The sequence below is a fragment of the Hemiscyllium ocellatum genome, chromosome 15 (genome assembly GCF_020745735.1).
Source record: "Hemiscyllium ocellatum isolate sHemOce1 chromosome 15, sHemOce1.pat.X.cur, whole genome shotgun sequence".
Lineage (NCBI taxonomy): Eukaryota > Metazoa > Chordata > Chondrichthyes > Orectolobiformes > Hemiscylliidae > Hemiscyllium > Hemiscyllium ocellatum.
This window is the reverse complement of record NC_083415.1, coordinates 2,088,259-2,111,557: the sequence shown is the minus strand read 5'-3', so window position 1 is coordinate 2,111,557 and position 23,299 is coordinate 2,088,259. Positions and strand designations below refer to the sequence as shown.

At 41.1% G+C, this 23,299-nt stretch overlaps 1 protein-coding gene across 1 annotated transcript in view; it reads left to right on the top strand.

Moving 5' to 3' along the window:
- Window positions 1-23,299, top strand: part of rtf2 (replication termination factor 2) — a 160,056-nt gene that overhangs the window by 38,904 nt on the left and 97,853 nt on the right. Inside the window, exon 4 of the mRNA XM_060835926.1 lies at window positions 18,865-19,004. Coding sequence (XP_060691909.1) covers window positions 18,865-19,004 — 140 coding nt within the window. The remainder of the gene's footprint in view (window positions 1-18,864; window positions 19,005-23,299) is intronic.

Here is a 23,299-nt window from a genome sequence, read left to right as displayed (position 1 = left end):
AAAGCAAGAACCTATAGGACAGTTAGCTTTGAACATTTTCCCTGTGATAGACGTTAAGCTATTACTTAAGTTATAAAAGGGCACTTGGAGGATTTCAGTTCAAATGGCATTTGTCCGATTGGTTTCTTCCAGGAATTTAGGTTTCGTACCACTGTCCAAAGATATGCCAGTTATGTAGATTAGCCATGCTAAATTGCCCGTTGTATCCACAGAGGTGCAGGCTCGATGGATTAGCCGTGGGAAATGTGGGGTTGCAGCTGCAGATTTGGAGGTGTGGTGGGGTGGGGGCCTGATTGGGATGCTCTTCAGAGAGTCTGTGTGGACTCGATGGGCCAAATGGCCTGATTCCACACTGTAGGGAGTCTGAGGTAAAATTTACTATGGGTAAAGGGCAAGTGGTGGATGCCCTGTCCATGATTTCCAAAGCCATTTGATAAATTGATTTGATTTATTGTCAGTATGGGCAGATCATAGTAAGCAAGGAGACACAGACAAATTGCTGTATCAAAGATTATTACAGAAAATAGAAGGTAATGATGTAATCCTAGCACTTTTGTATGGAGAAAAGATTGGCTGGCTAATGGGAAGCAAAGCACAAGTGTAAGTGGGTCTTTTTCTGGTTCCAAGATGGAGAGTGTTGTACGAGGAGAAAGTGAGGTCTGCAGATGCTGGAGATCAGAACTGAAAATGTGTTCTTGGAAAAGCGCAGCAGGTCAGGCAGCATCCAAGGAACAGGAAATTCGACGTTTCGGGCATAAGCCCTTCATCAGGAGTGTTGTACCACTAGGATTGGTGCTGCTGCATCAACTGCTTATATAAACTATATAAACTTGGAAGAAAAGATAGAAGGTATGGTTCAAAAATTGCTACAGATGCAAAGATATGTGGAAAAGTAAGTTGTGAAGACGACATAAGGTTACAAAAGATGTAGATTGGTGAATTGAGTAGACAAACATGTGTCAAATGCTGTGTAATGTGGGTAAATGTGAAATTGTCCATTTTTAGCAGAAAGAGTATGAAAGGAGCACAGTATGTAAATGGTGAAAGAGTGCAGAGCTTGATATGCAGAGGGATAGGAGTATCTTGATAGAACATCAAACAGTGCATTGCAGGAACAGGCCCTTCAGCCCACCATGTTTGTGCTGACCTTGATTTAATTATAAATTAATCCAACTGTCGGCTTATGATCTGTATCCCTGTCTTCTCTGCCTCAACATGTGTATGTCTAAATGTCTCTTAAATTTTATTTGCAAACTTGTGGCAATTTTGCGAGATTGTTAATTTAAAAAAAAGTGCCAGAAATATGTACCATTTCAATTGTGACCAGTCTCCAAATCACTTTAACAGCTGTTTGAGAATGCTGTTGGTTGCTTATCCCATCCAATTGCATCTTGTTAATTCCACAGAGCTTTAGGCTATTAAATAGCCTAATGTGGAGTACTTCATGGAAGGTTTTCTGTTTAAACTAGGAGCTGCTTCCTCTTCATTCATAAAAGAAAATTTTAGTTCTTTGTGTGCAAGTGCTGTGAACTGACCTTTAAACAAATGAGTTGAGCCACTGCGTCTGCAAGCTCTAAATTGCTGTTGATTGAAAATATGCAATTGGTTTAAATACTTCTAGTTGCTGAGTAAAGAATTCTTCGTGGACTGATTCAGTTCAAGATGAAAACTCGCCATGCCTTTTCTGAGGAGTCAACAATAAAAACAATGATGGCACATACCAACAATTATTTTTCTTAAATCTGAGCGAATCCTACAAGACTTTTATTTCACTGTCTTAATGACAGCAGATATACATACTGAAATTGCTAGGGATGAATTTTAGCTTCTCCAGTCTGATCTTTTTGGTGTATTACATAATTTTGACCACTAGAGGCTACAAAACACCTGCTAAGTTTGAGTTTAGCAGTGCAATCTGATTTTCAGCACATTCATAATCATTGTATCACTAATGTGAAGTGACCAAGTACATTTTTGAAAACAGACATATGAAACTCATCAGATAACGATTCTAATCATTGGAAATTTAATCAGAAGTTTGTGCTATTGTGATTTTTGCCAATCATCTCAATTTTGCAGTGGTCAGGTTTGTCAGTTCAAGTATCTAATTTTTTTTAAATTGACGCTATATTTTCCAAAGTTAAATTTGGAACTTTTTTGAGAACAACGTTCTTTCTAACTCTTAAGCCTTTGATTTCAAACAAAATTGTTCAGCAGTATTGGGATTGTATTAGAGCATTATGGACAAGGCCAGACCCCTCAAAACATTTTTAAGCAGGTAGCCCAGACCGTAACTTTGCTATTTGTTTCGCTAGGTCTATATTGGAGATTACTGGTGTAAATTAGCTGGGTCGACTGCCAAGTTTTAAACAAACAAAATTTATTTAGAAAATTATGGAATGAAATACAAGCATGAAATAGAAAACCCGATAACTAATCCAAATCAGACTTAATGATGCTGTTCTGAAAACACACACATCCCTTAGCACAAACACTAAAACATGGCGCAGGCTTGCAGTTTGCAAGGAGAGAGAGAGGTCCAGCAGCTTGTTTCACACACCCCCTGCGGTAACTGTACCAAAAAGACCTTAGCTGCCAGGACTGTGTTCCGACCTGCACTGAAATTACGGGACAACAATCCTGACTTTCAAAAGAGATGTGGCAAACACCCGAAGATAATCTCAGGGCAACGGCGAAAGCAGGGGGGATTGAGGTGGCTAAATTGTTCTTGCACAGAGCTGCCATGGATTTGATGGGCTGAATGGCCTGCTCTGTGTCATAACCATTGTACAAATTTATGAAGCACCGTGTTTCACCCTCATGAGGTGGAAAGCCAATGTATCAAATAGGTGGATGTTAAGATCCAACAAAGTGTCATTGTTTGCAAATGACCGATTGCTTAAGCTACTTTTCCTGAGATTGTAGCCTATTTAAATATGCATGCAGCGATCACCGCTTTTTTAATGAAAAATAAGCAAAACAAACAGAATGACACAACAGCACTGATCTTCTGTCAGAATTCCTATAAAAATTGGTCAAATCTGTAGAATGTAGAGTGGTGTTTTGCATTACTGGTGTAATTTATGCAAATGCAAAGTGTAAGTGATTTGAACAGTGACTTATCACTGTCGTGATGAGACATGCATTACTTACAAAGGCTAATGCAAATATGTACAGTGACTCATTTGTATTTTTATAAAATACTTGGAAGTGGTGCACAATTTGCATTTCAATAGCGCCTTCCATGAATTCGGGATGTTGCAACACATATCACATTCGATGAGCATCTTTTGTAGTGTCATCACTACTGTCATGTGAAGAAACAAACCAGCCAATGTGTGTCCAAGAAAACTCCCACAAGCAACTGAGAGTTTCTGTTCAGAAACTTCTGTTGACCCAAGACACTGAGTGTGAAATATTGCCAATAATGGAAATCTGTTGTCAAGCTTTTGGTTTGCAATGAGCGAAGGGGTTCCTGAGTGATCTTTAAATACTTTGCCTGAACCTTTTGACCTTATGTCATGGCAGGAGTGACACCACCTAAAGATTGTCAGAGTTCTAACTGCATTTTTCTGCTTTTAAATATAACCCACTTTCCCTTGCTAAGCTATGAACTTACCTGCAAGCTAGTGTCTAATAATTGTGAATAAAACAATACTGTCTTTCATATTTATTCAAGGAGTGAACCGAAGATGCATGGAAGTGACAGGTAAATAGAGTCATGCAGTACAGACCCATTCAGTCTGTATTGAACTGTTAAATGCTGTCTAGCCAACTCCCCAGCTCAACTTAATCATTCTTGAAGACTTGACACAGTCCGAATGTGTGGTCTCCGAATACTGACTTAGTAATTTCTCCTTAATTGATTTTAGTAGTCCTCTGACTTCATGCCCAAAAACTAACTCAAATGGACTGACTTTGGTTGATTCATTTGGTGCATCTCTGATTGTAAAAAACACATGTGGAATTTACTTATTCCAATCATCTGGTTAATCCGGACTATAAGTCCTCAACGTGGTCTTTAGCGTTTGATGCCATCTCCCTGCGATTCTGGATGGTACGCAATGGATTTGAATTGTTTATGCCTAAGCTGTCCATAACTTCCTTGAATAGTTTGGATGTGAAGTTTGACCCTTGATGTGACTGTATCTCAATTGGTAGTCCGTATCTAGTAAAAGAAAATTTGTAGAAAAATTACACAATCCTTTTTGCTAAGATATTGTTAATGGAATGGCCTCTGGAAATCTCATTGATGCAGTCACTGTTGTTAACAAATACTGATTCCTGCTTTCTGTTTGAGTTAGGGAACCTACGCAATCAATTAAGACTCTTGCAAAAGGTTCCTCAAATGTTGATATAGATATTAAAGGTGCAGGTTTTATTATCACCTGTAATTTTCCACGACACGAATGACATGGCAAAATTCAGTTGCACCCTTCTGCAGTCCAGGCTAGTAAAAATGTCTTAGTATTTTAGCCTGTGTTTTCATCACCCCTAAATGACCTCCAAGTGGTAGCTCATGCACCGCTCTCAATACCACCTTTCTGTACCCCACTGGCCATACAATTTGATGACCATTTCTCATCTGCTTAAATATGTGATGGTCTCCATTTCCTCATTAAGACATAATTTTTCAAGTAATAACATGCAGGGATGCATTCAGACTCATTTACTGAGTATGTCTTTTGATACAATTGCTTTAACCTTTCATCCTTCTGCTGTAACTCAATGAGCTCAGCAGAGCTAAAGGTATTTGCATGATCCTTTATTTGCTCATGGTTTGTCCCAACCAACTGACTGGATGCAGTCTCTGCTAGTGTTACTTCAGCTTCCTTCTCTGTGCTCTTTGATCTTTCCTGCTTCAGCTGGTGAATCTGTGATCTCATTACTACACATTCGAGCAAGATTCCTGGATAAACATACTGCATTGCTTCAGTTGCCTGCATCTCCACTGCATCCCTACTCAACTAGAGTAGGCAACATGCCTAGCGGTAAATCAGCTATATCATTCGCAAGGACAAATTGTATTCCTGGTTCCGAGAGTTTGTCCAGCACTCTTAACACAAATTTTCCCCTTTTACTGGACACTCCAGCCTCACTTTAAATAATTGACCCCTTTTTGTCTCACCATGAATTCCTGTTGCCAGTACCTTTTCTGGCAATAGCCCCTCAGAAGTACATATCTTCTCATCCTTCAGCATCACAGACTGAGAGGATCCTGTGTCCCTTAATATTGTAACCTCTTTACCTTCTACTCCTGGCCTATGTGAATAAGTTTTGCAGTTTTTTTTTAAGCCGATATGGCACTTCCTCCTTCACTACCCTCTGATCAGCTTGTGCACTCTAGCTTCCTGTTATCACTCCAACAAAACTTTCAAGCTTACCCCACCTTCCCATGTCTGGTTTTCCTGTGCTTTTCCTAGCCCACTAACACTCTGATTTCATGTGGTCTACTTTATTACAATGAAAACACAGGAGCTGTTTAACTTCTTTGCTCCTCTCAAGGGTTACCTTTTTACCCTGTGGTAAGGTCTCCTTATGATTTTCACTGAGATCTAGCTTTCACTTTCCATATGAGGATTTTTCTTTTCCCTAACTTCTCTCCCTCATGGATTGAAATTGATTCAGGAAGTCAACCCATGGATTATGGACCAACTCCTAATCATCAGCCGTGTCAACTTTTTAACTCTCTACTCTTCCACATGAGGTTGCACTATGTCAGACGTTGAATTTTTGAACTTCTCCAAAATAATTCTCTCTCAGGGCATCGTACGTTTGCTCTATTTTTAAAGCTCTTATCCACCTATCAAAATTGCTTTGTTTGATCCTTTCAACCTCAATATAGGTTTGACCAGGGACCCTCCTTAGATTCCTGAAATGTTGTCTTATCATCTTCTGGTACAAGCTCATATGTACTTAAAGCTTTATTCACTTCCTCATACACCCTAGATACCACCTCTGATAGTGATGCAAATACCTCATTAGCTCTACCTACAAGTTTAGTTTGGATCAATAAAACCCACATGGTCACTGCACTCCATTAGTTTAGCTACTTTTTCAAATGAGATGAAAAAGGCTTCCATATCCTTCACATCAAATTTAGGCAATGCTTGAACATAGTTAAACAGTTTATCACCAGGCTTTTGACCTCCAAGGGTTTGCTTATCCTCACTCTCTTCCTCACTAAGTCTATCTTCAGGCTTTATCTCCATCCTTTTATGCTCGTTTTCCTTTTTAAGTATCAATTTCTGAAGTTCAAACTCTCTCTTCTTTCTCTTTTGCTCGAGCCCTTTGTTTTCTTCTGATTTTAATCGTAACTCAAACTGTTTAATTTATGCTGCCCTTTCCTTCTGTCTCGCCTCTAAGTCAAATGGCTTCATTTGCAATTGAATTCTTGCCATTTCTACATATCATGATGTGTTTCCAGCAAATTTTAAGACTGAACTACTACTGAAATCATCACATCTCTCCTCATTAGAAGGTAAATGCAACCCCAGCTTGTCTATTAATTTCCGCCGCTTGGTCTTGATTGCCTTTTGTAAAACCCCAAGGTCACTTCTTCCACCTCTTGAACCACCTCAGTGACTGAAAGAGCAATTGCTATCAGAGTGCTGTTTAAACCAACCAAATCACCAGCCGAAATAAAATACACCACTCGCTGTATTAATCCTACTAAGAGTACCCAATCTGTTATGACTAGGCCAGATCCCTCAAAACATTTTTAAGCAGGTAACCCAGACCTTAACTTGGCTATTTGTTTAGCTAAGTGTATATTGGACATTCCTGGTGTAAATTAGCTGGGTTGACTGCCAAGTTTTAAACAGAAAAAATTTATTTACAACATTAAGGAATGAAACACACAGAACAGAAAATAGAATACTCGATAACTTATCCAAACCTGACTTAATGATGCTGTTCTAAAAACACACACACCCTTGAGCACAAACAGTAAAACATGACACAAGCAACTTACAATTTGCAAGGAGAGAGTGAGAAGTCCAGCAGCTTGTTTCACACATCCCCTGCTGTAACTGATCCAAAAAAACCTCAGCTGCCAGGGCTGGCCACTCCCCTTTCATTGTACAAGTAATTTCTAAAACTGAAATCCTTTGACGTGAGGTATCATCTGTTTAGGGGTAAACAAAAAGGGTCCCATTGAGCTATTCATCTCTGTACCAACTCTGCCATTTCGGAGCCTGGGCTGTTTTAAGACTCCTCTGAAAAAACTCAAGGGCACAGTACCTTTGAGAAAAGGACCGGCTCTGTAACAATAAACACCCTAATAGTCAGTAGGAAATTTGAGGAACAAATTTGTAAGATGATAGGATGGTTAACTTTCCAAACAAACACTGGGAGTGTTAAAGGTTTAGATGGAGAGGAATTTAAATGTTTACAAGAAAATGTTCTGAATCAGTATGTGCATATACCAACTAGACAAGGTGCAAAGTTTGATCTACTCTTGGGAACTATGGCAGAGCAGGTGACTAAGGTGTCAGTGGGGGAGTACTTTGGGGCCAGCAACCATTAATTCTATTAGTTTTAAAATAGTGATGGAAATGGATAGACTGGATCAAAAAGTTCAAGTTCTAAATTGGAGGAAGGCTAATTTTGACAGCATTACACAAGAACTTTTCTGGGTGGCACAGTGGCTCAGTGATTAGCACTGCTGCCTCACAGTGCCAGGGACCCGGGTTTAATTCCCGTCTCTGGCAACTGTCTGTGTGGAGTTTGCACATTCTCCCTGTGTCTGCGTGGGTTTCCCTTGGGTGCTCTGGTTTCCTCCCACAGTCCAAAGATGTGCAGGTCAGGTGAATTGGCCATACTAAATTGCCCATAGTGTTAGGTGCATTAGTCAGAGGTAAATGTAGGGGAATGGATCTGGGTGGATTGCTGTTGGGAGGGTTGGTGTGGACTTGTAGGGCTGAAGGGCCTGTTTTCATACTGTAGGGAATCTTTAAAAAAAACTTTCAAAAGCTGATTGCAGGCAGATGTTTGGATGTAAAGGGATGGATGGAATATAGGAAGCCTTCAAAAATGAGACAACAAAATTCCAGAGACAGTATATTACTGTGAGGGTGAAGGAAAGGCTGGTAGTTACAGGGAATACTGAATGATGAAAGAAATTGAGGATTTGATTAAGAAAAAGAAGGAATCATGTCAGGTATAGACTGGATAGATCGAATGAATCCTTAGAAGAGTATATGAGGGAAATCAAGATGGCAAAAAGGGAACACAAGATAGTTTTGGCAAATAGAGTTAAGGAGAAGTACAAGTGATTTTATAAATAAATTAAGGACAAAAGGGTAACTAGGGAGAGAATATGATCGCTCAAAAATCAGCAAGGCAGTGTGTGTGGGGAGCTGGGGAAGATACTAAATGAGTATTTTGCATCAGTATTTTCTGTGGAGAAGGACATGGAAGATGTAGAATGTGGGGGAAATAGATGGTGACATCTTGAAAAATGTCTGTATTACAGAGGAGGTAGTACTGATGTCTTAAAACATTGAAAAGTGGATAAATCCTCAGGACTTGATCAGGTGTACCCTAGAATTCTGTGGGAAGCTAGGGAAGTGACTGCTGGGCCTTTTGCTGAGATATTTGTAACATCGATAGTCACAGATGAGGTGCTGGAAGACTGGAGGTTGGCTAATGTGGTGCTATTATTTAAGAAAGGTGGTAAGGAAAAACCAGGGAATTGTAGACCGGTGAGCCTGACGTTGGTGGTGGGCAAGTTATTGCAGGGAATCCTGAGGGACAGGATTTGCATGTATTTGCAAAGGCAAAGATTGATCAGGGATAGTCTGCATGGCTTTGTGCATGGGAAATCGTATCTCACAAACTTGATTGAGTTGTTTGAAGACGTTTTGAAGTGGATTGATGAGGGCAGAGCAGTAGACATGATCTCTCTGGACTTTAGTAAGGTGTTTGACAAGGTTCCCCATGAGAGACTGGTTATCAAGTTTGGATCTCATGAAATATAGTGAGAACTAGCCATTTGGATACAGAACTAGCTCAAAGGTAGAAGATAGAGGGTAGTGCTGGAGGGTTGTTTTTCAGACTGGAGGCTTGTGACCAGTGGTGTGCCACAAGGATCGGTGCTGGGTCCATTTCTTTTCATCATTTATATAAATGACTTGGATGTGAAAAGAGGTGTAGTTATGAAGTTTGTAGACTATACCAAAATTGGAGGTGTAGTGGACAGTGAAGGAGGTTACCTCAAAGTACAACAGGATCTTGACCAAATGGGGCAATGGGCTCAGATGTCGCAGATGGAGTTTAACTTAGATAAATGTGAGGTGCTGCATTTTGGGAAAGCAAATCTTAGCAGGACTTATAGACCTAATGGTAAGGTCCTAGGGAGTGATGCTGAACCAGGAGACCTTGGAGTGCAGGTTCATAGCTCCTTGAATGTGGAATCGCAGGTAGATGGGACAGTGAAGATGGCATTTGGTATGCTTTTCTTTATTGGTCAGAGTATTGAGTATAGGAGTGGGAGATCATGTTGTTGTTGTTGTTGTTGTTGTTGTACAGGTCATTGGTTTGGCCAGTTTTGGAATATTATGTATAATTTTGGCCTCCTTCCTATTGGAAGGATGTTGTGAAACTTGAAAGGGTTCAGAAAAGATCTGCAAGCATGTTGCTAAGGTTGTAGGTTTGAGCTACAGGAAGAGGTTGAATAGCCTGGAGATGTTTTCTCCCTATGTCTGCGTGAGTTTCTTCCGAGTGCTCCGGTTTCCTCCCACAGTCCAAAACATGGGCAGGTCAGGTGAATTGGCCATGCTAAATTCCCCATAGTGATACATGTATTAGTCAGAGGGAAAGGGGTCTGGGGTGGGTTACTCTTCAGAGGGGAGGTGTGGACTGTTTGGGCCGAAAGGCCTGTTTTCACACTGGAGGGAATCGAATCGAATCTAATCTAATCTATTCCATTCCTTGATGTGATTAGTTTGTGGAACTCGATTGATCTGTGTCTTGGAGATGCAAAGTGATTAAATTTATGCAGCCATCTAGAGTGTGCTTTGAATGAAGAAATTCTTTTTTGTCAATCCTACATAGACTGCCTCTTACACTGAGACTGTGTCCCTGGAATGTAGGGCCCCAACTGAGGAAAAATATCCTTTCATCATTCACCCTGCCAGGCGTTTTGAGAATTTTATTATGTTCAATCTCAATCTCAATCCAGAGGATGCAAGCCCAGCCGCCTCAATCTGTTGTTATTGGGCAGTCCCACCGTCTCCAGAATTAGCCAAGTGAACCTTTGCTGCACTCCTATGGCTTTTTGGTTTGAGCTATAGGGAGAGGCTGAACAGGCTGGGACTGTTTTCCCTGGAGCGCGGAGGCTGAGGGGTGACCTTATAGAGATTTACAAAATTATATGGGGCATCGATAGGGTAAATAGGCAATGTGTTTTCCCTGGGGTCCGGGAGTCCAGACCTAGAGGTTTAGGGTGAGGGGGGAAAGATATAAAAGAGACCTAAGGGGCAACTTTTTCACACAGAGGGTGGTACGTGTATGGAATGAGCTGCCAGAGGAAGTGGTGGAGGCTGGTACAATTGCAACATTTCAGAGGCATTTGGATGGATATCTGAATAGGAAGGGTTTGGAGGGACATGGGCTGGGTGCTGGCAGGTGGGACTAGATTGGGTTGGGATATCTGGTTGGCATGGACAGGTTGGACCGAAGGTCTATTTCCATGCTGTACATCTCTGTGACTCTATGCGCATAATATTCCAGTGCAGCCTTGTTGAGGTTTTATACGAATAATGCAATTTATCTTTATTCCTGTACTCGCATTCTCTGTGATAAAGGCCAAGGTACTATTTGTCTTCCTAATGCCTTGCTGTATCTGTGTAAGCTTCACTGACTCGTGAACAAAGACACCCAGGTCTCTTTAGGCATCCATACTTCCCAGTGTCTCAACGTTGCTCCTCTCACCAAAGTGGATATCCTTTCAGTTATCCACATTAATTGTATTTGCCACTTCCTTGCCCAGTCACTTAGCCCATCTAAGTTCCTTGAAGCTTTTTTCATCCTCACATCTGCAAACTTGGAAATATTCCACTTGGCCCATGTATCCAAATAATTAATCTATATTGTGAATACTTGAAGCCTAAGCACTGATTCTAGCAGTTTCCTGTAAGTTGACCTACCAAGCTTAGCTTCCATTTATTCTTGCTGTCTCTTTCTGTTTACCAATCCTCAATCCATGCCAATATGTTACCCCCTACACCATATACTAACTTCCTGTGTGAAACCCTATCTCAAACCTTGTGATGCTCCGAATACAACGCATTCATTAGTTTCTCTTCATTTGCTCTGCTAACAGCGTTTTCAAATAATTTACAAAGGTTTATCATACATGATTTCTGTCTTAAATCCATATTGACATGGCCCAATTATAATTGTTTTCTAACCGTGCAAATGCCACATCTATGGAAATAGATTCTCGTTTTTGATCCCCAACAGACATCAGCTACTACAGATCTGAAGCTCACCATTTTCTCTCTCTCTCTCCCTCCTTAAATCGTAGGAGTAGATGATCACAAAAGCCCCCACAATCTCTGGGATGTAAATCACTAGAATTGATTATTATATCTTGGAAAGGTCGTGGTGTACTAACTACCACTAATCCAGAACCGTGGGCAATTGGTCTTGGAACATGAGTTTGAATGTCATTGGCAGATGGTGAAATTTAAATTCTGCAAATAACTAGATTAAGAATTTAGGTTAGTGTGATGCTGGAAAAGCACAGCAGGTCAGGCAGCATCCGAGGAGCAGGAAAATCGACGTACCTGATGAAGGGGTTTTGCCCGAAATGTCGATTTTCCTGCTCCTCGAATGCTGCCTGACCTGCTGTGCTCTTCCAGCATCACACTAATGTAGACTCTGATTTCCAGCATGTGTAGTCCTCACTGTTGCCTTGTTGGATTAAGAATTTAGCCTAATACAACTGTCGATTATCGCAAATAAACAAAAATACTTTGGAAGGAAATCTGTCATCCTTAACTTGTCTGATGTACATGAGACTCCATAGTAAAGTGGTTGAACCCAAACTGCCCTCTGGTAATTTGGAATGGCAAGTAGCGAGAAGCACCACAGAAGTAATGGGCAAGGTTTTGAAACATATACATGAACGCAGAGTTAACTTTGGGCTCAGTGTCTTCGTTCTTCTGCTGAAAGAGTCTTTATCAGTTTGACATGCTCTAGTATATCTGTATAATATACTAAATGGTACAAAGACCAATCAATAGCAGTGACCATCAGATGTGCTAAGTTTCCTTTGTAGTGTTAAGCACATGGTCAACGTGAGCTTCAATCTGCATATCATTCCTACCCTCTGGCATTTGTTGAGTTAATCAGATAATTTACAGGCCAAGATCTGATATGAGATCATTCCTTTGGCCGTTGTGTTTCAACTGCAGTCAGTATGATGTTTTTACATTTTTGTCCTAGTTGGACTTGTATCCTACTTTGGACTTCAAAACTGCATTATGGTTAACAGTGGATACTTGATTCTTTGATCATGTTGCAGAATTGATATCCTGCTATATCCAGCAGTGCAGAAAAAGACCCTTTGTTTCTGACCAGCGCAGACTTGAGCCAATCTGCTAACTGTCCGAATCCGATTTCCAGCATTTGGCCCATAGCCTTGTGTGCCTTAGCATCCCAAGTGCACATCAGAATATTCCTTAAATGGTATGATAGATTCTGCCTCTACCATACTTAGAGCCAGAGAGTTCCAGATTCCACCACTCTCTAGATGAAAAGCTTTTTCCTCCCATCTCCTCTTAAGCTTCTGTCCCTTATCTGAACTATATGCCCCCATCATTGATTCATCCATCAAGGTGAAAAGTTCCTTTTCTACCCTAACTTGGCCCCTCATAATTTTATACATCTCTGCCATTTCCCTCCCCTGCCGGTCTCTTCTAATCCAATCTGTCTTTGGTGCCTGCGCTGGAAGGTTTGAGTAACATTCTGGTAAATCTCCTCTGCATCCTTTCCAACGCAATCAAATTGCTTCTGTAATGTGGTTTGCAGAACTGCTTAGGGAGTGAGGTGTTGGTGATGCTAACATTGCTGACAAGGGAAGTCAGAGAAAGCATGAAAGCAAAAGAAATATGGTGAAGAATAGAAATATGGTTCAAAAGCAGCAGAGGATAACTAAGAAAACGGGGGGGGGGAGAGGGGAGGAGGGAAAGATGGAATATGAGTGTGAGCTAGCTAGTAATATAAAAGAAGATTGCAAGAGTTTTTAGATACAGTTGCTTCTGATATATCACAATAGTTCCATTCTCGTGCGATCTCGCGTTATAAGAAAATCGTGTAATAGCAGCGCCATTTAAATTAATGGGACCAGAATTGTGTTATAGCCATACAGGTAAGGAAAGTTCTCTTTCTACAAATAATGATCTAAATTCTTCAAGCTCGTTAAACCCAATTCGAGTTGAAGAAACACGCATTATAGCAGAACCGACTGAGCATAAAAAGATAACAGAGCTGTAAAAATGGGCATTGGACTGCTGGAAAATGAGGCTAGAGAAGTAGTGATGTAGAGCAAAGAAATGGCAGAAGAACTGAATCATTATTTTTAATCAGTCAGCACAGTGGAGGACATCAGTAGTATTCCAGAACTTTGAGAAAATCGGGGCTGAAGTGAGAGCAGTGGCTTTCATTAAGGAGAACGTGCTAGAAAGCAGGTGGATAAATCGCCGAGACCAGAAGGATTATGCTCCAGCGTTCAGAAAGAGGTAGCTGAAGAGATTGTGAAGGCATTGATTGTAATCCTTCAAGAATCACTCAGGGAGGGTCCCAGAGGACTGAAAAATGTCTAATGTAACATCCCCATTAAGAAAGGAGGGAGGCAGGAGATGGGAAATTCTAGGCTCCTTAACCTGACCTTTGTCATTGGTAAGGTTTTGAAGTACATTCTTAAGCATGAGATGGTGTGTACTTGAAAGTGCAAGGTAAAGTAGGCTGAGTCAGCTTGGCATTATCAAGGGAAGGTTATGCCTAACAAATCTCTTAGAATTCTTTGAGGAGGTAATGAGCAAGTTAGACACGGAGAGCCAGTGGTTGTGATCTATTTGGATTCCAGATGGCCTTTGACAAGATGCTGAACAGGAGGCTGCTAAATGAGAGCCTGTAGTGTTAGGGTAAGGTATTGGCATGGATAAAGAATTGGCTGACTGGCAGAAAGGAGTCTTTTTCAGGATAACAGCTAGGATGGTGATTAGTGGAGTTCCACAGGAATTAGTGTTATGGCCACAGATGCTCACTTTACCCATTACAATCTGGACGAAGAAACACTGTTGCTAAGTTTGCAGATGATACAAAGGTGGATGGAGGGGCAGGTCATGTTGAGGAAGTGGTGAGGCTGCAAAAAGAGTTGGACAGCATAGGTGAGTGAACAAAGAAATGGCAGATGGAATACAAAGTTGGAAAGTGCTATTTGGTTATGCTATTTGATAGGAAGAATAGAGGCATAGAACATTTTCTAATTGAGGAATGGCTTCAGAAATCCAAAGCACAGAGGAGCTTAGTCTAGTTCAGGATTCTCTTAAGATTATCGTGCAGGTTCAGTTGGCAGTTAGGAATACAAATACAATATCAGAACTCCATTTTTTTTGATAAGTCTAGATTATAAGAGCAAGAATGTATTGCTGTAGGTGGATAAGGCTCTGGTCAGACCATATTTGGAATACTGAGAACAATTTTGGGCCCTGTATCTAAGGAAATATGTACTGGTATTGGACGGGATCTGGAGAAGGTTCACTGGTAAACTCTTCTGCTTAATTTAAACCAGCAACACTGAAAAGATTTATCCCATGCAGTCATCTGAAAATTTGAGAGGCCAAGAGCTATTTGAAGTAAAAATTAACAGCTCTATTTTTTAAAGTATAACAGAGTATAATTAACTAACAACTATTTGCAGCTCCTTCCTGTAGGCAAAAGTGAGGACTGCAGATGCTGGAGATTAGAGTCAAGATTGAAGTGGCGCTGGAAATGCACAGCAGGTCAGGCAGCATCCAAGGAGCAGTGAAATTGAAGTTTCATGCAGGAGCCCTTAATCCTGATGAAGTCGATTTTCCTGTTCCTCGGATGCTGTCTGACCTGTGCATTTCCAGCGCCACTCTAATCTTGACTCCTTTCTCTAACCTATCTTTTACTTTCCCTTCTATAATACTAGTCCGATAAAACCTCCTGAGTAAGATTAACCAAAAATTCAAATTTCAAAACCAGGTAGCTGTCGAATCTTCCCTTTGTATCTTCCACTGTATATTTTCTTCTTCTTGGGGATTTCTGTTTCACAGGTCGTTGATAGATAAAGGTGCCTTTTAAGAGAGTTGTGATTTGGTGGTGGCTTGGCAGTTCTCCCCTCAACTGTTCAATTTTTCCCGGTCTTATACCCCAAAGCATTGGATTTGTTTCATTCTTTTTTAATATTGTCAATATATTAAATTCAAACTTGATTGGAGGGTGGTATTTTGGGGTATAACTTAAACTGATTGGCCAAAGTCAAATTTGTTTTTGTCTCATAGCAACTTAGCCAGTGCTAGCTGCTGAACGAAATGTTACATTATAAATTCTCCAGCACTCTGTGTACCTGCTAAGGTCCTTTACTCTCTTAAAGATACAATACACATCTACACCTTCATAACAAGAATGATCATGGAATGAAGTGCTTGTCATAATGAGGAGCACTTGAGGGCTCTGGGTCTGTATGCAATGGTGTTTAGAAGGATGAAGGGGAATCTTATTGGAACTTCCTGAATACTGAGAAGCCCGGATGTGGAGAAGATGTTTCCACTATTAGGAAAGACTAGGACTCGAAGGCACTGTCTCAGTGAAGGGACTGGGGTGAAGCGGACTATTCAACCAAAGCACGTTGAATCTGTGAAACTGATTACTAAGGAAGGCCAAGTCATTGAGTGTATTTAAGTCAGAGATAGGTTCTTCATTGCTAAGGCATTCAAAGGCTACTTTGAAAGCAGGAAAATGCGGTTGAGACGCATATCAGCCATGATCGAATGATGGAGCAGACTTGATGGCCCAAATGGCCTAATTCTACTCCTATATCTTGTAATCTTCATGTTATCTGAAGGATGTGAATAGCTTAATCTTCGGAAACAATTGGCAGTACACAGTTAACGCGTTGGAAAGAATATAATCCTAGGGGAGGTGCCAATTGTCGCAGTTCAGGGATTTTAAAAAAACGGTGGCAGTGGCTCAGTGATTTGCGCTGCTGCCTCACAGTGCCAGAGACTCGGGTTCGATTCTAGCCTTGGACGACTGTTAGTGTGGAGTTTGTACATTCTCCCTGCGTCTGCGTGGGTTTCCTCCCACAGTCCAAAGATGTGCAAGTTAGGTGAATTGGCCATAGTGAAGAAGGGCTTATGCCCGAAACATCGATTCTCTTGCTCCTTGGATGCTGCCTGACCTGCTGCGCTTTTCCAGCAACACATTTTTCAGCTCTGATCTCCAGCATCTGCAGTCCTCACTTTCTCCATAGTGTTCAGAGATGTTAAAGCTAAGTGCATTAGTCGGGGAAATGTAAAATATTAGGTAGAGGAATGAGTCTGGATAGGATGCTCTTCGGAAGTTCAGTGTGGACTTATTGGGCCCGGTCAGTTTCCACACTGAAGGGATTCTGTGATTCTATGAACTTGTGGTCTTCATGTTATCTAAAGAACATGAGTAGCTTAATCTTTTTAAACAGTTGGCAATGATCTCAGTACGCAATTAATAGGTTGGAAAGTATGCAGTATTTCTAGAACCATTTGTCTGTTTTTTGATGCTGTAAAAGTTGCAAGGTCACGAGATGGAAAAGTGACTTCAAATAGCCATGGATGTACTGAAAAGATAATCATGCTGAATCAGGTAAACTATAAAGTTCAGGGAAAAAAATTCATCGACTTTTTTTGATTTTCTGCAGGCAATAATTATTTCATAGCCTTGCTGAAAGGAAACAAGAAGTCAAAGCTTTGCACTTGCACTTATCTGGGACTAGGATGTAAGAAGCAGTCTTGGAAAAAGTACATTACACAGCGTGAGAAACAGGTGTTGAATGGTGAGGCCATCTTTGCCATGAAGATGCAGCAACAAGTTATCTGACTGTTTTGATTTTTTTGCTGAAAATGTGTTGCTGGAAAAGCGCAGTAGGTCAGGCAGCATCCAAAGAGCAGGAGAATCGATGTTTCGGGCATGAGCCCTTCTTCAGGACCTGAAGAAGGGCTCATGCCAGAAATGTCGATTCTCCTGCTCTTTGGATGCTGCCTGACCTACTGCGCTTTTCCAGCAACACATTTTCAGCTCTGATGTCCAGCATCTGCAGTCCTCACTTTCTCCTGTTTTGATTCTTTGACTGGTCAGGCAGACAGCCAATAGTGTGTGCCATAGAAATGCTGAGGTTGGAAGTCTACGTAACTGCTTTCCTTCCATGAAAAAGATGCAATGAATGGACAAATTCCTTCAGTGTTCATAAAACAGGGTCCTGTGCATTTAGATATGTTGTGTGTCGCATGCTCGACAGATTTTTGATTTGATTTCAAATTATTTAATAAATGATTTCTATAATACAGTCTCAGCCCATGGTAGGCATACTTGTGGACTTGGCTATTTTCAAGCCAAAATAACATTTGTTCAGCCTATAGCTGAGTGATGTAATCGCAGTTTGTGACGGTGTGATGCTCGATAGTTTCTTCACATAACTAACAACATGTGGACCATATGAAACAATGCATCTTATTGACTATTCACAGCCTATTGATCATGCTCAACTAACTCGTGCTTGCAAGCCTCAGAGCAGCATACCCACCTTTAAATGTGATTTGGCAGTGAAGAAAGATAGTACTTGGAAGTTGTTGGGGCGATTACTGTATGATTGAAGACTCTTGAAGAAATAAAGGCCTATGTAATTGTAAATTTAGCTTTTTTTCAATGTTTGAGGTGAACAATTTGTGTTGCATTTGGAATTCAACATTTTTGCTGCTAGTGGCTAATTTTCAGTGAAATGATGAAAAGGTTTTTTGAAAAACTGTTTGCTTGCTTTACAAATATGCCTTTGCTGTAACCTCAAGATAACAACACAGGAGCTGGGAGGTTATCAGAATTAAATTGCTAATTTATATCTGAAACCGTACATTTTTGTTGAGTCCATACTCATTTAAACTTGGATTCAGATTATACAAAGTTGTATTACAGTAAACCTTTCCACAAACCAAAGAGAAACTGAGACACTTTAATTGTATTAATGTCGCCCAGATTCAGGCTCTAAAGGACCTACAATCTGCTAATGTTGTCCAGTCTCTATCAACTGCTTAACAGTGAACCTTTGGTATCTCTATCCCCCAGCTTCTTTATGTAGTAGTTACAGTGTAGTCTGCAAGTCAGACATCCTTTGGTATTTGGTCGCTTCCTTGCCCTCAAATGCTGCCCTGTCTTGGGCATTAACTTCTGTAATGATTACATTTTCCATTCTGTACGTTTCCTCCTTGCATTTGGGCAATTGACCTAGCTTGCATGCAAAGCAGCCAGAGGCCCCTCTAGCTTTCTGTGCTGGTTGATTGTGTTCCTTTTTTCCCCCCATTTTGGCTTAGCATTGTGGGGAAAATGTAAGGTAAGTACATTTTTTTCCCTGGTGGTTAAGGTAAAATCAACCTACTGAGGGCATCAATAAGCTAATGAGACAAACCTTATAAATTTGAGCTGAGTTGCTCTGAGAAATTTGGATTTAAAAATATGTTCCTTCAGAGGTCCTGTAATGAAACCACCCATCAAAATAAAGCAATAGGCATAACACCTGCCTCCGAGTTAGTTGGACCAAGATGTTATGACTTGTTTTCACTGTGCTGTTTTGATCCTCAGGATGTGAAGGAGCTAAATCTGACTGACAATCCAGCCTGGAAAGGTGACAAGGTGAACACAAAAGGTGACAAGTATGAAGATTTGCAAGGTGCTGCATTCATCTGTCCTGTCGTTGGTTTGGAAATGAATGGTCGACAGAAGTGAGTTATTTGATTTTAATATTTCCTTAATGTTAGGACTTTATGATTCATGAGAATTGCATATACAAATATGTTAACTGATGAGCTTTAAACTGTGTAAATGTTTGTGAGTTATACAAAACTTTTTTTAAAAAAGATTTTTAAGGGCACCTTTTAGTAACCATTGTGATATATTGTAATTGCCCTGTTCAGAGATTTTGTTACACACCTCTGGGACAGGTGGGACTTGACCAACTCACCCTGATAGGGGTAACCTAGAAGACTTGTGCTTGGCAGTGTTTGTCAACCAAAAAATCAACAGGAAAGCTTTTACAGACCAGAAATGGTTCACAAGGTTGATCCTGGGTATGGAGGGACTTACTTGTGAGGAGGGAGTGAGTCGGGTGGGTCTGTACTCTTTTTGGAAGATAAAGAAGAGACACCTTATTGAAACATAGGAAGAGGATGTTTTCCCCATGTGGTAAAGTCTAGGACCAGAGGGCATCATCTCCGAATTAGAGTTTGCACATTTAAGGTAGTGATGAGGAAGAGATTTTTCTGATGGTAGTTGATCTTTGGAGTTCTGCAGAAAACAGTGAAGCTAGATCATTTAGTATATTCAAGGCTGAGATAGACATTTTTAATTGGCTATGGAATCAAGGAATATAGAGATATGGCAGGATGTGGAGTTGGTGCTTATCAGATCAGCCGTGGTCTCCTGGAATGATGGGAGAAATGGCCTACTTCTGCTTCACATCTTATAGTCTTAAAATAACAGATTGTACTAGTTAAATATGATTGATATTAGCAATACTGTCATCTTCCCCTTCGTATTATTGGTCTAACCTCTCCTGTGCCATCTCCCCCCTTCATCTCTACTGTTTACTCCCTCCTGGCACTATGTCTCCCCTTTGAATGCCACTTTCTACCTCCCTGCATGACATTTGCTATCTCCATCCCCAAGTGTTAAAAATGGATAAGTCCCTTGAGCCAGATAGGATTTATCAGAGGATTCTTTGGAAAGCCAGGGAGGAGATTGCCGAGCCTTTGGCTTTGATCTTTATGTCGTCATTGTCCACAGGAATAGTGCTAGAAGACTGGAGGATAGCAAATGTTGTTCCCTTGTTCAAGAAGGGGAATAGAGACAACCCTAGAAATTATAGACCTGTGAACCATACTTAAGTTGTGCGTAAAGTATTGGAAAGAGTTAGAAGAGGTAGGATTATAATCATCTCGAAAGGAATAATTTGATTAGAGATAGTAGGTCGTGCCTCACAAACCTTATTGAGTTCTTTGAGAAGGTGACCAAACAGGTTGGTGAAGGTAAAGCAGTTGATGTGGTGTACATAGATTTCAGCAAGGCATTTGATAAGGTTCCCCACGGTAGGCTATTGCGTGAAATACGGAGGCATGGGATTGAGGGTGATTTTAGCAGTTTGGATCAGAAATTGACTAGCTGAAAGGAGACAGAGAGGAAATGTTCATCCTAGAGTTCAGTTACTAGTAGTCTACCGCAAGGATCTGTTTTGGGTTCACTGTTGTTTGTAATTTTTATAAATGACATGGATGAGAGCATAGAAGGATGGGTTAGTAAATTTGTGAATGACACTAAGGTTGGTAAATTGTGGATAGTGCTGAAGGATGCAGAGGGAAATAGATAAGCTGCAGAGCTGGCCTGAGAGGTGGCATATGGAGATTAATGTGGAAAAGTGTGACATGATTCACTTTGGAAGAAGTAACAGGAATGCAGAGTACTGGGCTAATGGTAAGATCTTTGGTAATGTAGATGAGCAGAGAGACCTCGGTGTCCGTGTACATAGTTTCTTGAAAGTTGCCACCCAGGTTGATAGGGTTGTTCAGAAGGCATTTGGTGTGTTAGCTTTTATTAGTAGAATGATTGAGTTTCAAAACCATGAGGTCATGCTGCAGCTGCGGCCACATTTGGAGTATTGCGTACAGTTCTGGTCACTGCTTTGTAGGAAGGATGTGGAAGCTTTGGAAAGGGTTCAGAGGACATTTAGTGGGATGTTGCCTGGTGTGGAGGAAAGGTCTTACAAGGAAAGGCTCAGGGACTTGAGGCTGTTTTCATTAGAGAGAAGAGGATCGAGAGGTGACTTATTTGAGACATCTAAGATAATCAGAGGGTTAGAGCGGGTGGACAGTGAGAACCTTTTTCCTCAGATGGCGATGGCTAACATGAGGGGACATAGCTTTAAATTGAAGGGTCATAGATATAGGACAGATGTCCTACTCAGAGAGTAATAGGGGAGTGCAATGCACTGCCAGCAACTGTAGTAGACTTGGCGAATTTAAGGGGATTTAAATGCTCATTGGACAAGCATGTGGACGAGAATGGAATAGTGTAGGTTAGATGGGCTTCAGATTGGTTCCTCAGGTTGGTGTAATATTGCGGACCAAAGGGCATGTTCTATGCTTTCATGTTCTATGTAACTACAGGTCAAGTCAGTGTATGGAATAAGCTGTCAAAGGAAGTGTTGGAGGCTGCTACAATTACATCATTTAAAATGCATTTGGATGGGTATATGAATAGGAAGAGTTTAGAATGATATGGGCAAACTGCTAGCAAATAGGACTAGATTAATTTAGGATATCTGGTTGGCATGGATGAATTGGACTGATAGGTCTGTTTCACATAGAAAAGTACAGCACAGAACAGGTCCTTCAGCCCACGCTGTTGTGCTGAGGATTATAAGGAATAATAAAATAAAATAACCTAACCTATGCACCCCTCGGTTCATTGCTGTCCATGTGCATGTCCAGCAGTCACTTAAATGACCTTAATGACTCTGCTACTACCACCACCGCTGGCAGCACATTCCATGCACTCTGAACTCTGTGTGCAAAGAATCTTCTTCTGATGTCTCCTTTATACCTTCCTCCTAATATCTTAAAACCATGACCCTTTGCACCACTCAGTCCTGCTCGAGGGAAAAGTATCTGACTATTGACTCTATCCATGCTTCTCATTAACTTGTGTACCTTGATCAGGTCACCTCTCTTCCCCCTTCATTCCAGAGAGAGAAGTCCGAGCTTAGTCAACCTGTCTTCATAAAACAAGCCCTCTAGTCCAGGCAGCATCCTGGTAAATATTCTTTGCACCTTTTTCAACGCCTCTATATCTTTCCTATAATTGGATGGCATGATGGTACAGTGGTTAGCACTGCTGCCTCACAGCGTCAGAGACCCAGGTTCAATTCCCACCTCAGGCGACTGTGTGGAGTTTGCACATTCTCCCCATGTCTGCGTGGGTTTCCTCCGGGTGCTCCGGTTTCCTCCCACAGTCCAAAGATGTGCACGTTAGGTGAATTGGCCATGCTAAATTGCTGTAGTGTTAGGTGAAGGGGTAAATGTAGGGGAATGGGTCTGGGTAGATTGTGCTTCGGCGGGTCGGTGTGGACTTGTTGGGCAGAAAGGCCTGTTTCCAATCTAATCTAATCTCACGGTGACCAGAATTGGACACAATATTCCAAGTGTTGTCTCACCAGGGACTTGTAGAGTTTCAGCAAAACCTTGCACGTCTTAAACTCAATCACCCTGTTAATGAAAGCCAAAACACCATATGCTTTCTTAACCCACTTGGGTGTCAACTTTGAGGGATCTATGCACTTGAACATCAAGATTCCTCTGTTCCTCCACACTGCCTTTAATCCTATGTTCAGCATTCAAGGTCGACCTTCCAAAATGCATTACTTCGCATTTATCCAGGTTGAACTCCATCTGCCATTTCTCAGCCCAGCTCTAGATTGTGTCTATGTCACGCTGCAGTCTGCAATAGCCCTTGATACTATCAATAGCACCTCCAACCTTTGTGTCATCTGTAAATTTACTAACCCACCCCTCAACCTCCTCATCCAAGTCATTTATAAAATCTACAAAGAGCAAAGGCCCAAGAACAGAATCCTGCAGGACACTACTCACCGCTGACCTTCAGGCAGAATACATTCCATCTATAACCACTCTGTCTTCTGTCAGCCAACCAACTCTGAATCCAGAAACCCAAATCTCCCTGTATCCCATATCTCCTGACTTTATGAATGAGCCTACCAGGGTGAACCTTATCAAATGCCTTGCTAAAGTTCACATAAAGCACATCCACTGCTCAACCTTCGTCCACCTGTCTTGACACCTCAATAAGATTTATGAGGCATGACGTGCCCCTCACAAAACCATGCTGACTATCTTTAATCATGCTACGCTTTTCCAAATAGTCATAAATCGTATCCCTCAAAATGCTTTCTAAAACCTCGCTGAGCACTGACATAAGACTGACTGACTGGTCTGTAATTGCCTGGGAT